The 15,217-nt window shown below is 54.2% G+C and overlaps 5 protein-coding genes across 5 annotated transcripts; 1 reads left to right on the top strand and 4 right to left on the bottom strand.

Moving 5' to 3' along the window:
• Window positions 1-930: 930 nt before the first annotated feature.
• GGS23DRAFT_365951 (glycoside hydrolase family 61 protein) lies at window positions 931-2,069 on the bottom strand. The gene is made up of 3 exons (XM_051513296.1): window positions 1,598-2,069; window positions 1,277-1,535; window positions 931-1,218 (listed from the first exon to the last, which is right to left on the bottom strand). Exons 1-3 carry the CDS (start codon window positions 1,899-1,901, stop codon window positions 1,047-1,049), a joined length of 735 nt encoding a protein of 244 aa, XP_051374754.1. The 5' UTR covers window positions 1,902-2,069; the 3' UTR covers window positions 931-1,046.
• Window positions 2,070-3,511: 1,442 nt separating this feature from the next.
• On the top strand, window positions 3,512-6,188 carry GGS23DRAFT_603457 (uncharacterized protein; the record flags this gene model as incomplete). The annotated part of the gene is made up of 5 exons (XM_051519481.1): window positions 3,512-3,888; window positions 3,940-4,589; window positions 4,662-5,034; window positions 5,099-5,801; window positions 5,862-6,188. The coding sequence occupies 5 exons, from the start codon at window positions 3,512-3,514 to the stop codon at window positions 6,186-6,188; spliced, it is 2,430 nt and encodes an 809-aa protein (XP_051374753.1).
• A 1,097-nt stretch (window positions 6,189-7,285) lies between these two features.
• GGS23DRAFT_594196 (uncharacterized protein) lies at window positions 7,286-8,055 on the bottom strand (the record flags this gene model as incomplete). Its single annotated transcript, XM_051518126.1, has 3 exons — window positions 7,286-7,330; window positions 7,505-7,686; window positions 7,893-8,055. 3 exons carry the CDS (start codon window positions 8,053-8,055, stop codon window positions 7,286-7,288), a joined length of 390 nt encoding a protein of 129 aa, XP_051374752.1.
• Window positions 8,056-8,610: 555 nt separating this feature from the next.
• GGS23DRAFT_555230 (uncharacterized protein) lies at window positions 8,611-10,442 on the bottom strand. The gene has a single exon (XM_051515588.1). It carries the CDS (start codon window positions 10,112-10,114, stop codon window positions 8,708-8,710), a length of 1,407 nt encoding a protein of 468 aa, XP_051374751.1. The 5' UTR covers window positions 10,115-10,442; the 3' UTR covers window positions 8,611-8,707.
• Window positions 10,443-10,920: 478 nt separating this feature from the next.
• On the bottom strand, window positions 10,921-11,470 carry GGS23DRAFT_594194 (uncharacterized protein; the record flags this gene model as incomplete). The annotated part of the gene is made up of 3 exons (XM_051518125.1): window positions 10,921-11,046; window positions 11,130-11,307; window positions 11,388-11,470. 3 exons carry the CDS (start codon window positions 11,468-11,470, stop codon window positions 10,921-10,923), a joined length of 387 nt encoding a protein of 128 aa, XP_051374750.1.
• Between the last annotated feature and the right edge of the window lie 3,747 nt (window positions 11,471-15,217).

Genomic DNA, 15,217 nt, shown 5'->3' with positions numbered 1-15,217 from the left:
GCCGCGCTCTGAGTAGAGTAGGCAGTACGAGGCTGGGGGGGAGGACGAGTAGATGATCCGACCCGGCGGCTTACAGAAGTCGCATCACGCCCCGTCCTTGTCCTATCCCTCCACCTCGACTTCCTAGCGAGCCTGGTAGTGACTGGAGGGAGACCACGCGAGCTACCACCCAAGGGGCGACGGCCTGAGAAGCAGGAGACGCTTCTGTCCACGATGCTAAATCATCCAAGATGCAATGCCGGGCATGTCATTGTACATACCTACATACGGTACGATCGTGTTTACGAGCTGATCAAAGCGGTAGGCTACCTAGTCTTCGCGAGTTCCTTCTAGCTATTTTCTTATCTTTGCCGGTACTAGGGGAGGACTTCGAAGACGACGTCGCGCTTCCAAGAGAGGAATGACGACTCCTATCTGGAGCAATGGCACGTCGATAAAGCATGATACAGAGCGCATTGAGTTGTTGAATCAACCAGCGAGTCCCCCGGTGATGGTAATAAAGCTGTGGTTTATTTAACAATGAAGACGCTAGTACTACGCAAGTTGACAATCCTTTCTCTATCCTTTCCCCGTGCCGTAGCAAGCAAGCCTTCGCTATAGCAATTTACGACCTCTCGGTGCCAAAATTCTCTTTATTATGCCATCTAATAGTCGTGCAACCCTAGACAAGTAGGCAGACGTTTCGCTCAGAAATTGTTGCATGAAACGTAAGCGCCTACATTCTACGAGTTCTACATATAGGCTTACAAGAGCAGATTTCTCAAGTGATAGAAATTAGTGGCTTCTTCGTACGGGCTCACGTATGCATTTCGTGATGTCATTCCATCCGACTCCAGAGGTTCTCTGCAAGCTTCACTCCTTCTATTTTGAGAATCTTTCGTGGGATCATCTATGCCGCTTAGGGATTGTCGGCATGCGATATATATCGACGGCTCCCGCGCTTGCATCCGTCTTACTAAAGGTACGTTTATTGATTGTGCTATATATGCGTACAAGCCACCCCTCGACAGCCCCTGTAGATAGGTATACCCTACTTTGTGAGCATCCTAGCAAGTGAGGACGGCTGGGCCTGGGATCTTGTAAGGCCTGCCGCCGCCGTTCGGGTTCCCGCTGTTGTCGTAGATGTTGATCTGGATGCCGGGGTCGTTGGACTTGTACGCCCCTGGGAAGCTGACGAAATTCGCGCCGGCGTTCGTGCCGGAGCCGGTGATCCGAATCCTGCCTCCTGTTAGGACGCGGGGGATACGTGTGTGAGAGGAAAGAGGTGCTGGCTTACTGGGCACATTCCATGTAAAACTGGGCCTGTCCCGGCACCTGGGCGCCGTGGAGGGCGATCAATTCGACCCGCATCAGGTAGTCTCCCGGAGCGATACAGGTGGGCATGGTGAAGTAGTGCCAGCCCTGGTTGGCGATCATCTTGTCAACCGCCCACTGTCCGTTGTTCAGGCCGTCTTCGGCAACCTTGAACCACTTCAGGCCTGTCGGCTGGGCAGTAGCAGCGTTGTCCACCTTGGCCAGGTACACTATGATGGGCCCTAGACGACCCGATCAGCTCTCGCCTCGCGATGCTACGCGCGTGACGCTATCCTAGACTCACCCTTATGGCTCTTGGCAATGGGGTGGTCGGGGTCATTGGCACTTTGAGCTCCTCCGATGACGTGCCCCCACCACGCGCCTACCTTCGCTCCGGCCGGTACGGTGATGACGGTGCTATCGGCATGTTTTATATCCTTGTTGCACGCAAAGGCCGCGTCGTTGACGTTCTGGATAGGATAGTCGCTGTCCGGGGCACGAACGCCCTTGAGCTGGCCCTGGTCCACTCCGTTCACAGAGACCTTCTGGAAGATGCTGTGGCCGGAGGCCAACGACGCGAGGCCGAGGATGATCGACGAGACCTTCATAGTTGGCCCAATATGGCTTGCGAGCAGCTAAGGCAGTCCGATTGAAGCGTGATAGCCTGGGGGTATCTCTCTGCGGACCCCACGACAGCAACTTGCACGCCAACTTATAGCTAGAGCATCGCGACACCGATTCAGGGCGGCGGCGGCTCCTGATCCGCAACAATATAGGGAAATTAAGCGGCAGCACAACAACCCGACCCTGCGCGGGGCGTCATATTGCCGTACCGTCCACCCGCCGTTCTATTTCCCCATGGAGTTCACGATCAGCCTTTAGTTTCTACGTTATTCCATATTTCATAACTTGCTCATCTTGGGATACTTATGCCTGGTCACGCGGAGCCAACACGATGCAGTCCACTGATACCTACTCGATCCCAGACAGAGGCCGGCTCGCACCTAACGTAGCGGACTGAAGACTGACCACGAAGTTATGTTGGCTATACTCAATCCCGAGGCAGCTTTTCGATACCTGCCATATCGCGTTCTAGCCTAACTTGAATCGGCTTCACGGAATGACATTGAGTGGTATTGCAACCCTTGAGACCTGCAACTGACGAGGAGGAGGATGTACGTGAGCAGATTTTCGAATTTTGTACTTGTAGCTTGGTAGGGAGCCATGGGCTTCGGGAAGCCATGAGGCAATATGTAGGTAGGTAAGTAGCTTTGGGAAAGCTTGGACGGCAAAGCCGGTTTATTTGATGGACAGATTTGTGTAAACCTCGCCTTCGCCGAAAAGATCTTGGGCTCATCGTGACATGTCCAAGCTGATAAGGCGAGAGTATGGGAGCGGTGGTTGTTATGAGAAGGATTCAAGAGGTGGTATTAGCTGGCTCAGGTGCCTTAGGTAAGCGGGAATACAGAGGAATAAAAAGAGACTCACTTAACATGTTTATGTGGGTACCTCACTTACCTCTTTCTTGCGCAGTAGGTACATAGTAGGTACGTCTCAAGCCTATTGCATTCTTCTTACTTTGGATGACCTAACCACAGGTAGGAGGTACCTGGATATCTGAAGGAGAAAAAGGTAGGTACCTAATGTACCTATCAAGCACCTAACCTTCACAAACATCTGGTACCTCTTAGGAATGTAGGTACATGATATGCTAGCACCTTTTAATGACGTGGGCAAGTGCATTAGGCTTTCGCCCAGGTAAGTTTAGGTACCTAACCTATAGCCCGTGAAATCGCTCCCGGGTAGATTAGGTACTTTGAGAGGCACCTAAAGTACCTAACCTAACCTACCTAGGTACCTACCTAAACCTCGTAGGCATTCCGATTAGGTACCTCTCCAAGTCCCTCGGGACAGAAGAACCTCGATGGCTGAGCCAAAGGGGGTTTAGCGCTCAAGTTGGATTCCACCAGCTTACCGCACCTGATTTCCTCGTCGCATCCCACGAACAGAACAATCCGCATTCGCATTTGCATTCACATTCACATTCCACCTGGTTGATTCATCTCGACTTCCCCGCTCCCTCTTCGGCAACATCGGCTTTAGTTCGCCTACTGGAGAGTTGCAACCCGACTGGTGCACCATGTATAGTCAATTCTATACACCAACATCCGGGCCTCCCCCGATGCCGCCCCAGCAGCCGCCGTTGCCCCCGGCATCGATGCCGCAGCCGCCTCTGCCTCCCCTTCCAGCGCCTTCTTCTTCTTCATATGGGTATGATAGGCACGCTCGCCCGCTTTCATACCCTCCGCCGCCACCGCCGCAGCCGGCTATGGAGGGATCATCGCAGCCTTGGGCTACGAACTACGGCCCCCAGGGCTACCGAGACACCTATCAGTCCCGCGGCCCCTACTCCGACCTACGCCAGGGCCAGCACCACTCGGATACGCGCCGTCAAGTTGATCAAGATCATCACAGCAGCCGCGACAATTTTCATCCGCCTCAAGGTGACTTTACCTTCCGTGTAGAACGACCGGCCGGTGTCGAACAGTACAGCTCGTATCGGCCTGTCGAAAGAGATCGACGCGGCCCAAGGAAGTATGCCTCGTACCGTCCTCCGCCCCAGGCCAGAAACAATGCTCATAATAGAACCGACTATAGCAATGAGCGAAGTGCACGCCATTCCTCGTACCGCAACGACCGAGAGAGGCATTCCGGCCGCGATAGCCGATCCCGTCGCGATGACGGCCGAAAACGACGCGAACACCCGCCCCGCCAACACCGCCCGCCGCACCATGGCGGATCTGGGAGGAGGGAACGCGAGAAAGCTGCCGACAGACTCCTCTTGTCGAAGAAGTACGATGACCAGGTGGAGCTGATGCTAGGCGACACCACTGGCCGAGCTACTTATAGAGATATAGATGAACTCTCCGATAGCGACGAGACGGACATGGACATTTCCGACAATTCCGACGAGGACACAGCCGAACCCGCGACCAAGCGCGCACGGACATCCGAGACTGCCGGTCCCGCCGGTAAGGGGACGACTCCAGATCAGGAGGTGCCGCGATGGTCGAATCCAGACCCGTACACGGCGCTGCCGCCTCCGGACGAGGGGACGCGCAAGAAGAGAGACATGGTGCAAATGATCCGCAAGGCACGTGTAGAGGCGGAGAGAAAGAAGGCAGCTGCACAGACGGAGGGATTGGATTTTATCTCCTTCGACGTTAGCGACGTTGAAGGCGACGAAACAGGCGCGAGCCCGGGAAAAGCGAAGGGTCAAAATATCCCGGACCAAGGTGAGGATCAAGGTGGGAGAGGAGCGATTGGACAGCAGCAGTCCTTAACAAAAAGCGTAACTGCTGAGTTAGTTACACCCAAAACTCCGGCGCCCATTTGGCCCCAAGAGGCACCGGTAACTCTACCCCCTCTGCCACTGCCACCTAGCCTTTTCCCCTCGTCCTCCTCGGTCGTCGCACCATCTACCACTGCTCCCGCTCTCCAACCTACCAATATTGCTAGGCCGGCTAGGCAAGAGAGCCAAGCCGACCTGACCCCTTCAACCAGCCTGGGAAGTCGCAAGCGGACCATCGACGACAGCATCAAGCTGCCTCATACCTCTCTGAAGCCTGTCACCAAGATGCGCTCCGATGGGGGCGTGGTGCCCGAGTGGCAGAACCGCGGCCCCGACTCCTGCCCCTGGGCATCTCAGGACCATTCCAGCATCCCCTCGATGTCTACTCGGTAAGTGTGTTGCCGGCTGCGCGCTCCGTCTCGGTCGAGATCTATGCTAAACCCTCGCCTCCAGTCTCCACATGGAAGTGGTGGACTTCTACGAGTACGTGCGGCCGCGGGATTTCGAGGAGCGCATTCGCGCCCAGATGGTCGACCATCTTCGCAAGGTCATCAAGATGAAGTGGCCGGATGCGGATGTTCTCCCCTTCGGCTCCTTTATGTCTGGGCTTTATCTCCCTACCGCCGATATGGACATCTCGGTGTGTTCTAACAGCTTCATCGACCACGGGAACCCCGTATATGACCGCAAGAAGGATCTTTGGGCCCTCCGAAGCCATCTCCTATACCACAGAGTCCCCTATCAGGGCCAGGTCGAGATGATCTTGCATGCTAAGGTGCCGTTAGTCAAGTACAAGGATGCGAAAACCGCCCTCAAAGTCGACATGTCGTTCGAGAAACTGGATGGCTATCGCGCCATCAATACGTTCTTGCAATGGAAAGAGAAGTACCCGGCTATGCCGACCCTCGTTTCGATTATTAAGCAATTCTTGCTAATGAGGGGCTTGAATGAACCGGTGAACGGCGGGATCGGCGGGTTTTCCGTGATCTGTCTCGTGGTAAACCTCCTCAACCAGATGCCCCAGGTCCAGAGCGGCGCCATGAAGCCGGAGCATCATCTCGGCGACATTCTGATGGAATTTTTCGACTACTACGGAAATCACTTTCACTACAAGACGGTCGCAATCCGCATGAACCCCCCCGGGCTTGTCTCTAAGGTGAGCGCGGCGGGAGAGGAGTCTCCAAACGTGCGATACTGGCTAACCCCACAAATCCAGAGCCAGGTTAGCGATGTTGTATACCGAAACATGGATCGTCTGTCTATTCTGGATCCGAACAACCCGCAGAATGACATTGCTGGTGGGTCCTCGAACACGGCCACGATCCTGCGTCATTTCTCGAAGGCCTTCGACGCTCTTCGAGAGCGCATGGCGAAGCTCGCCAAAGGCACCGGGGCCCGCAAGTTCAGCGATACCATCCTCGGACCCATTCTTGCCGGTGACTACTCGAGCTTCCGAGACCAACGCGAATATTTACGTAATCTAGCGACATACGAGACGTCCGGTTACCAGCCTCCGGAGTGGCAGTCAGCGAGCGCATGGTAACTAATCAGCCTCTCATGGGTCGTCCTTTCGAGGCCCATCCGCGTGCCGTGGACACGCCACGTACTCAAAACAATCCTTTATGTTGGCCTCCGGATTGCGAGGCATTCGCTGGCATCCTAAGAGGAGAAGACTTGTTGTGTGGAGAGCAACTCGATCCCGGACTGCGCAGCTCTCTGGAGATTCATCGAGATCCATTGCTACGGCGTTTCCAGGAACAGTAAAGTGAACGGACACCTTGATACCCTTTATTGCCTTCCCTTTTTTTCTCCACCTCTCTCTTTTTACCTAGGCAACCCAACGGGAGCCTTCCGTCGAGATCATATGTATTATAATAGACGGAGATTCTGCTCCATATCTACCACCGAGTACCGGGCATCACATCTCGACCACCTTCTTCGCACCGCTCAATTGAGATGCTCTATACCCAAGTGGCAGGAAAACGCGAAATTCTAACTCTAACCCGGGTCCCCCTCTCTCCCCTGAACCCCCCTTTGTCTCGCGATAACATTATCTGCAGCGGAATAGACCGGTCGTGACTATAATTTACTGGTTTCTTGTGACACATCGCCTTAGCAATGTGGTCTGATTACCGTTAGAACATATCTTGTTGACACTTCACAGACAGAATGGCAGTGTCGCACAGCTCGCACCTCTCGACTAGTATTAGAGAGTGACGATGAACCTTGCCGGGGTGGGCGTGCTCGCAAGCAGCTCCCATTAACCCCTCTCCTTTTCTCACCGGGTGCCGGGCAATATGCTGGGCCCTGGAGAGGAAACGCACCATCTCATGCCGTATGCGCCAGCGCCCCGAAATACCTTCGCAAACACCCACTCGAAACGTCCCAGCGCCAGTGGGCGTCTCAGGCTGCTTCGAGCAAAGTATCCTACAAACACGGGCTAAAGTATCAGGTGTTGGTTAATCGACCATTGTTTGGGTTAGAGGTTGGGATGTGGCATTCGAGTCTTAAGATGGATGGATAATCCTACAAGTCTATTCCTAACTTGCTCGGTATGTATACACCGTCCTCTATGTACGACGACGTTCGCCCCCCCTGGTACCGCCTCTTCCATACAGATATACGTATCTTCAGCTCCCTTCAACTCTGGCCAATCGCCTCACAAGAGTGGTCGTCATGTCGCCACTACAACACCGAGAATTAGCATTCAAACCGGATTCGGACAGAGCGACAGTCTAGCAATAGCTGGGAGACCCGAGACCTACAGAGCAGGCAAGACTAGGAAAGCGGTGCTCCCGCTTGAGACGGGACTCATCAACGCAGAGAGGAGGGACTTATCAGGGCAACGGGCCCACTTACCATGCTGCACCACCGAATGCACTCTATGCGCTCGGCGTAGATGTCCAGGTTGACGCAGCCGCTCCAGAGGCGGCCGACGACCTTGCCACCGCATCCGAACTCGGCCGCCTCTGAGAAGCCGTACCATCTGAATATACCATCGTTAACGACGGAGACGGAGACGCTGTTGGACTCGTTGTTCACTTGTGCACGCGGAAACGGCGTTAGCGACATCTCGCGCCCGTGGTCGGGTAGTGCGTTAAGTAGGCAGTGTAGTGGCGCGAGGCATCAGAGACGGGGGTGGGTTTGGTATATCAACAGCCGTGTCCTAAAGAAGTGTATGGGACAGCAGAATTCGGTCTACATGGAGGGAGGATATAGGGGGGGACGGGCGGGACGCCTAACTTACTCGCCACTTGCCAGTACTGCGGCTTCATGCCGATGCTCGCATGCTTCACCCACCCCTTACAGTCGCTCGTCGCGAACTCTGTCACCGAAAATCCCGCCCACGCGGAGACGCGGCTGACGGTCAACGAGAGCAGGGCAGTGGCGAGGGTCCAGGTCGATCTCATGGTGGGCTAGTAGGCCAAGAGGGGAGCGACGTGTTCCCCCTCCCCAAAAACGGAAACGAAGAAGAGACGACAAGAGAAACCGACTATGTTAGTTTTCTAAACCGGTGAGATGAGAAAAGGTGTTCCCAAACGTCGGAAAACCTCGACTATGAGTAGAAGCGTTTGGGCCTCGCGTGGCTTATGTACTCGGGCGTATGGGCGGTGTTATTTATAATTATAATTAGTATATGAGACAAAGGTGAATTTTGCGGAGGCTGCACCGAGACAATGCAGCCAGAGGGTCACATAGAAAAAGACCGGTGTGGCTTTGGTTAAGTCATTCAAAGAGCTGACATCAATACCACGCGGAGATCACCCAACGAGTTCTTGGATATATATGTCTTTGAGTGCCACTGCCACTCGTTGTAGTATATGACAACGACTGTTGAAGCCAAGCCGGGGTGTGACACGCGAAACTCGAAAGAGGAAGCACCTTTACTTTGTAAATACCTATTGAATTTCAACATTACTCGCATACTTATAATATCCTTTCTATTTCAAGATATTCCAAACGCAGCCAGGCGTATAACCAAATCGTTCGAACTCCCCCATACCTCCTGAACGTTGGATCCAGTATGTGAGTAGAAACCACCCTGTACTAACCGCTGTGCAATCATATTCTTAGATCACGTCGTTGTGGTATTTTCCACACATCAAACTCGGTAGAATCGAATGTTAGAGGAACTCTCAGCCGAATAACTAGGTTCACAGATGCCTCTCTGGCTGCTTTCCTCAGCAGGTCTGTCATATGCCACTGCACAATCTGCCAGACAGGCTCCGAGTCTATTGCCGAGCCTTCGCTGATGGTTATCGATTTGAGAGCGAGCTTACGATCGCGAGTTTTATCGAGAAGGTCGAGCAGCCACGCGACGTGGTCCGTGTTCAGCCTCTCCTCCCAGCGCTCACCAAACGTGTCGGAGGCCGCGCGGGCTTGCACAACGTCGAGCGGCCAGAATAAGCCCATCGTGCCGGGGAACCTCAGATGCAGCTCAGTCAGGCACGCCGGCAGCGATTCCCAAACGCCCTGCGCCCGCGGGTCGTCGGCGGCGAGGTGGCCGGAGCCGAAAAGCAAATAGCTGCTGAGAGTAAGGCTAGTCAAGTTCACGAGGCGCGAGAGGTCGATCACAGATCCGTCGTGCGTGAAGAAAACGTGGTCGGTGTTGAGAACCAGGTCAGTCAGGCTACTCGCCACCGGCAAAAACAGAGTTCCGTAGAATTCAGGGCTCATAATGCCGTGCATGCTGTAGCCATCTACGTGTGGCTTATCGGGATTCTTCATGATACACTGGAAGGACTCCCCCGGAATCGGAAGCCGGAGAGAGGTCAAGCCCGGGGCCCGCGACATCAAGGTCTGCAGAACCTCGACGTAGACGGGTTGGAAACCGAAGTGCAGACGCTTGAGGTTGGGGAAGGGCGTTGTCGACACGGGCTTCTCCGAGGGCAGCTCGATCGATGCTCGGACGACAATCGTCTCCAAGCTCGGCAGTTCGCATATCGAGGCCAATTTCTCGACGGGAAGCTCGTTTTGGTCCCACTGCGTCCCGCCGAGGAGCTCGATGTTCAACGTTTTCAAGTTAGGAAAGCCTCCCTCCTCGCATTTATACAACGCCTCCAAGTGGTTCCACGACGCAAAGCCAAGCTCCGTCATTAGGCTCGTTAGCGAACTCGACCTGCTCAAGTGACGGAGGAATTCCTTATAGGTAATAGAGCCGGCCCCCGTAAAGGGAAAATGCAGGTCGGCGGAATGGATGCGGTCTACGAGGGACGGCCTATTCCTAAACGACCTGTTCAAGTGTTTTATTCGTTTCACGTCCTCTGTTAAAAAGCGGTCGAGAACACCGAACCCGAAGCTAACACGCTCGTAGAGAAGAGCGCCAGCTACCTCAGAGAGGTAACGACAGGTCAGCGCGAGGGCGCAGAGATTGGAACGCTGATAGTCTCCATAGGTGCGCGCTTCCAGAGAATCGACAAGGCAGAAGATGTCGGTAATAATCTCGACGGGAATACTGACCAGCGACATCTTTTTCCCTTGATGTTGAGCCGCGACACTATCACGAAAAGGGGAGCCGGGCCGGGCGGATTTACCTACACGGATGGGGAGTGGTAAAAGGGGGACGAGTCCTAGAAGCAAGCAGAGATTTGCGGATCATGTAAATAACCCCCAGTCCACCGCAACGCCCATTAGCTAACCCGCGCCGCACGTACATACCTACAGCACATACATGCATAAAGGAGACGGGCTCACGCATACATACCTATATATGCAGGCAAACCGCCGGCTGACCACATGAGGCACCTGAGACTGAGATGGGATGCCTGCGTGCCGCCTAGAGGTAGGTATATGAGATATGTAGGTCTCTCAATATACGCGCATAGCGTGCGCCGGTCAGTAAGCCGGTCAGGCCGCCACCGGCCTTCTCCTCCAGTAGGCACCAGAGAGCGCGGCATTCGCAATACAAGAATATCAATAGCTAAACAGTTGATAGGTAAGTATCTCGGTAACGTGGGATGGAATCGGAATGCATACTATTTATAATATTTATTTAGGAGCGGTATACCACGGCCGGAGATATCGCCGACAGACTATACGGCAGCCTCGCCACGCCAGAGTCGTGCTGGTACCATGATGTTGTTGGCATTACCGGCGCAGGTGGCGGGTTGGAGGCGAAACAGGGTCAAGTTAAGCCAAACACGTATCCAACGGCACGTCCTACGCCAACCCATACGGCCACAGTGTGTAATTAAGACTCGGCTGTTGACTTGTATCTTGCATATTCTACAGGGATAGCCAAAGACTCTCGAGACTTGTGCCACTTGACCTGTCCTCTATAGGACCTTGCCATTTTCCCACTTGTCTTCGTCCCACCCGACCATCGTGACAACCTTCCCCCGATCGAAATACTTCTCCTCGTCCGGAATCACGGCCTTAAGGTACTCGGCGTCGGTGTAAACCTAGATGTGAGGCCGTCTGCGTCAGTCACAAGCCTCGAAATCGCCGGGATATCCGTTTCCACGGGGACCTAGGTAGCACTTACCGCCGCCAGCTCGTCGAGGCTGCGCGCCCACACACTCGCCACCCCGTCATAGCTGGCCACGCCCACTCCGAACTTGGCCAGGTCGACGGAGCTGTCCGCGTGGAACTGCGAGTACTTTACAACGTTTTTGCGAATGATCGGGACGGAGAGAAACGCCTGGGCATGGCGCTGGGACCAACTAGACACGACTCCTGGGTTAGTATATTAACTGCCCTCCCCTCCACCGTCTGCTCCCTGGCTAGAGCACGAAGGACATACTACTCGTGAAACGCTTCAGCGGACACCCCGTCTTTCCTAGTGATGAAGAATGTCACCTTGATAAGCCCGTCGCCCTTAGCCATGGTTGCGGGAGTTTGCTCTGGGAGAGTGGAACTGGATCTAGTTTGTCGGGATGGCTATGAGAGTCCAGCGTTCTATAGGTAGCAATACTGTTAAGACTCACAGCGTGCTACCAGAGAGGTAGGGCAATATATACAGTTTCAAGTGTCGACATCTAGTACGACTGTCCATGCTGGTCCCTTTGAGAACTGTGACAGACATGACAACACATCGATTCTAGTCGTCACCACCACCGACGCCAAGAACGGAACTATCCCGAGACCTGCATCCAACTGCGGGGCATCGATGTGCTCGTCTCTAGGTTGTCGCCGAAGCCCCACGCCACCCGGACAGTCGGTGTTGGTACATCGATACACAGCCAACTTGTATTCGGCTTCAGTAGTCGATGCCCCTATAGCTCCCCCTCGGCGCGGTGGAATATCATTGTGCTACCACCCTCAGCACACTCGAAGTTTCTGTTCGAAGATGTAGTATAAATATGAGGCTTTCTATAGTCCTGGCTCGGGAAGTTCTACCGAGGTGAGAGCTGCAGCATCCGTTACGATAGAACAGGAGACTCAATACTCAGGCCTTCAGACCACCACTACGTGCTTCTCGATATCTCGACAACCTTGCCGAAGCCACATTCCCCGAGAAAGGTGTAGAGAGTAGAGTCGAACGAAGTAAGTAATATTCGGCCATACCCTTACGTGTCCCGCCGCCATCACCGTCTTCCCTGCTTGTATATTGGAAATATGAGCATCGCGAGGGTGCCGCTGTTTAATTCGCGACCTCGTACTCCTGATCTTCTGGCGGTGAAGACGGAGTTGCTCCCCGTAGCCGTTTGCTGTCGAGGACTAATATATCGGGGCATGCATGTCTAGAAAGCACGACATGGCTATCCCCGCTTAGCGAGGCCGATATCATGATCTCGGGAAGCTCATAATCCCGCGCTTCGGGAGGGTCAAGGATGCAAGGGGTTGCGTTGGGGTCGATTTACAGTCCGCGGGTCTCGGCTATCTGGGATGTCAATGCCGGCTCTGCAAAGTGACGGGAAGAAAAAGCAAAGCACCCTCGAGTCGTGGCATGCGTTACTAAGACATGACGCTACATGCCGATCGGCATGCGATGGCGTTGGGGAAGTGCGGTCAGAGAGAAAAAGGGGGTAGTGGAAGAAGGGGGCATCCGGACTAAGTCTCTTATTGCAAATCATCTAGGTAGACGTAGCTCCACGTAGCCTATGGAACACTCGACGATGCGCACATCGTCCAATGTAATAGGATATAGGGTTGGGGCAGGGAGCAAGGGAGAGAGTATTTGGGCTCTAATAGAGAGGCGAGAGGCTTGAAGAACTAGGCACTGAGGAGAGGCAGCAAACCCTAGGTATTATTGGCTTTGTGTTAGATTCCAGGAGAGGGTCATGTATCACAGAAGTCCGCCCGATTGTCAGTCGTGGACATCGGAAAAGCAAATGCGTCCCTAGCTGTTCTTATCACGAAACGAGGGTCGGAAAAGGGCTGGCGTGTACTGTGCAAAAGCTCACGGCGGTGTGTATGAGAGGCACATAATAATCTAGTCGCCCATCACTCTGATTAGCTAGATACTAGAATACGCCACCCGACAGCGCATATGTCCCATCTTTCAGCACGTACGATATAGCCATAATATGATCATCGGACTATCTTTTACTGTATCTATCCCTGACGATGAGTTGTAGGATGAGCTCCCGGGATGTGAACAACAGCGTGGGCTGAACTCTACGCGAGGACGGTCAGGTTGTTTGGCACGTCCGTTTAAAACAGCCGACAGGATGACAAGAAATAGCCCTAATGCGCCCAAGCGAAAGCAGCTGATATTCCCGGGAACCCGCCGACAAACATCACAATCCATCTTCCATCTCAGGCGATTCCTACCCGCCACAGATAGGTAGGTAAACTGACAACCCTAGCTCCGTCAAGCCGAAGGAGCCCCCGCCCATTGGATGGAGTACGAATCTGCCTCCCCTCGCGCAAGCAAGCGCGTGTCCCCTCCGCGGCGACCTCAGGCAGAGTAGTACTATCTATCACTCCTACGACGTGCACTTTGCAGGGGATGGGGTAGGTAGGTAGGTAGTAGACAGCCTAGCAAGGCACTTCTGCAAGGGGAAGGCTGAGAGGCTGAGTGAGCGGGGTAGGTAAGTTCACCAACGAAGCCTCGACTGGATACAGGGGGCACAACTCACAGACCTTTTCTACAGTTGAGGCTGTTGGATCTGGTGGGCGGGAGATAACGAGATTGTGGCCCACGATGCTTCGGCTCGGTACGTGTGTCGGTCTCCGACCCTCGGAGACCTTCGGAGACTTTGCGACGGAGTGCCCGTTGGGTATATTCGGTAATAGTCCGGACTATCCCACGGTTAGTCAGCCTTTGCTTACCTCACGGGGGAGGCACCTCGCTATGTAATTATACTTACCTATGTACTGAGGTATCTATATATTCACGTGATACCAGAATTGCTACTGAGTTGGGTACCCCGATACCCGGTACCTCGTATCAGGTATGCATTTCTAGGTCGTTAATCTCAAACTTCCCAATTTCCACCCTCCCAACAGGACCTCGTAAAGGCGCACCGCGACATCTTATTGTAATCTGTCTGCCCGGATCGCCGGGCATCTGTGCTAATTAACCTCCTCTTCCTGTCGTCCAAAAATCCCTCTCAGTGTGGCGCCTCGCAAGCGTGCATAGGTGTATGGCAGCGTTCTTAGTCATGCCATGCCATCCTGCGTGGCTATGCTCGCTAGATTCGCTCTCGAGGATGCTCGAGCGCATGTCCGCGAGCCCTCCGTTCTGGAAGTCGACGAGGAGGCAGCCGACGACCGAGCGAACCACACGGCCCCGAGGGACAGACATATCAGCATCACCGGGATGCGGCGCTGCATGACGCATCGACCAACAAGTACATGAACTGACGATGACGGCGAAGAACGAACCCGCGTCTCAGATCTCTCGTTGCCGCTGGGTTGATTGCTCTGCCTGTCGTGGCCATGGGCCCGCCAAACGCCGAAAACGAGGAAGACGGATTCCATCGCGGTTTCGCAGGCCGCTGTCCATCGTAAAGCGACAACAGAAGAGGTCACTGTATGTAAGCCGCGTGCCATCTTGATGGATCCTAGAGAACCCCGCCGCGTCGCTTTTTTCTGCTGTTGGTTGCGGATGACGACAGCTTGGCCCAGGAAGCGCGACAGCATCGGCCGTCGTCACTTACATGAGGCAGACGGAGGGAACAGGATGGAGATCTGGCCAACACGTGAGAGCAAAGAGGGAAATAAGATCCGTCCGGTCGTTTCTATTTCAGTCGTGGTCATAGCGATACCCGGCGCAATCCCCTCTGCGAGACCAGCCGGAGAGAATTAAGGCAGGCCGCGAAGATTAGCCTACTACTACTTGATGCTCCACGAAGTCCGCATGCGACCTATCTAGGCTTGGGGTCCTGAGGTCCGTCGACTCGACCCGGTTCCAGCAGGGCATTCTGGTAACGCAGTATGTCGCCGACACCGTTGTAGTCCCCTTCTTCCCCTTTCATTTACCCCAGTTATTACCTAATTGCGCTCTCTTGCGTGCGTGAAGAATCGAAAAGCAGACCCATCGCGAAACGTGAAGGATCTCCCAAATCGAAGCAGCAGTTTCGAGAATTTTTATCCGTCTACCCCCTCCCCGATACTCTCTAGGCGGACGAATCCATCCCACGGATATTCCGAGTGGGGAAATCGTTAGCTACCTGTCTCTCTGAT

The sequence above is a fragment of the Durotheca rogersii genome (genome assembly GCF_024521655.1).
Source record: "Durotheca rogersii strain YMJ 92031201 chromosome Unknown GGS23scaffold_4, whole genome shotgun sequence".
Classification (NCBI taxonomy): domain Eukaryota; kingdom Fungi; phylum Ascomycota; class Sordariomycetes; order Xylariales; family Xylariaceae; genus Durotheca; species Durotheca rogersii.
Note: the sequence above shows the minus strand (reverse complement) of the source record. Positions and strands in the feature narration are given on the sequence as shown.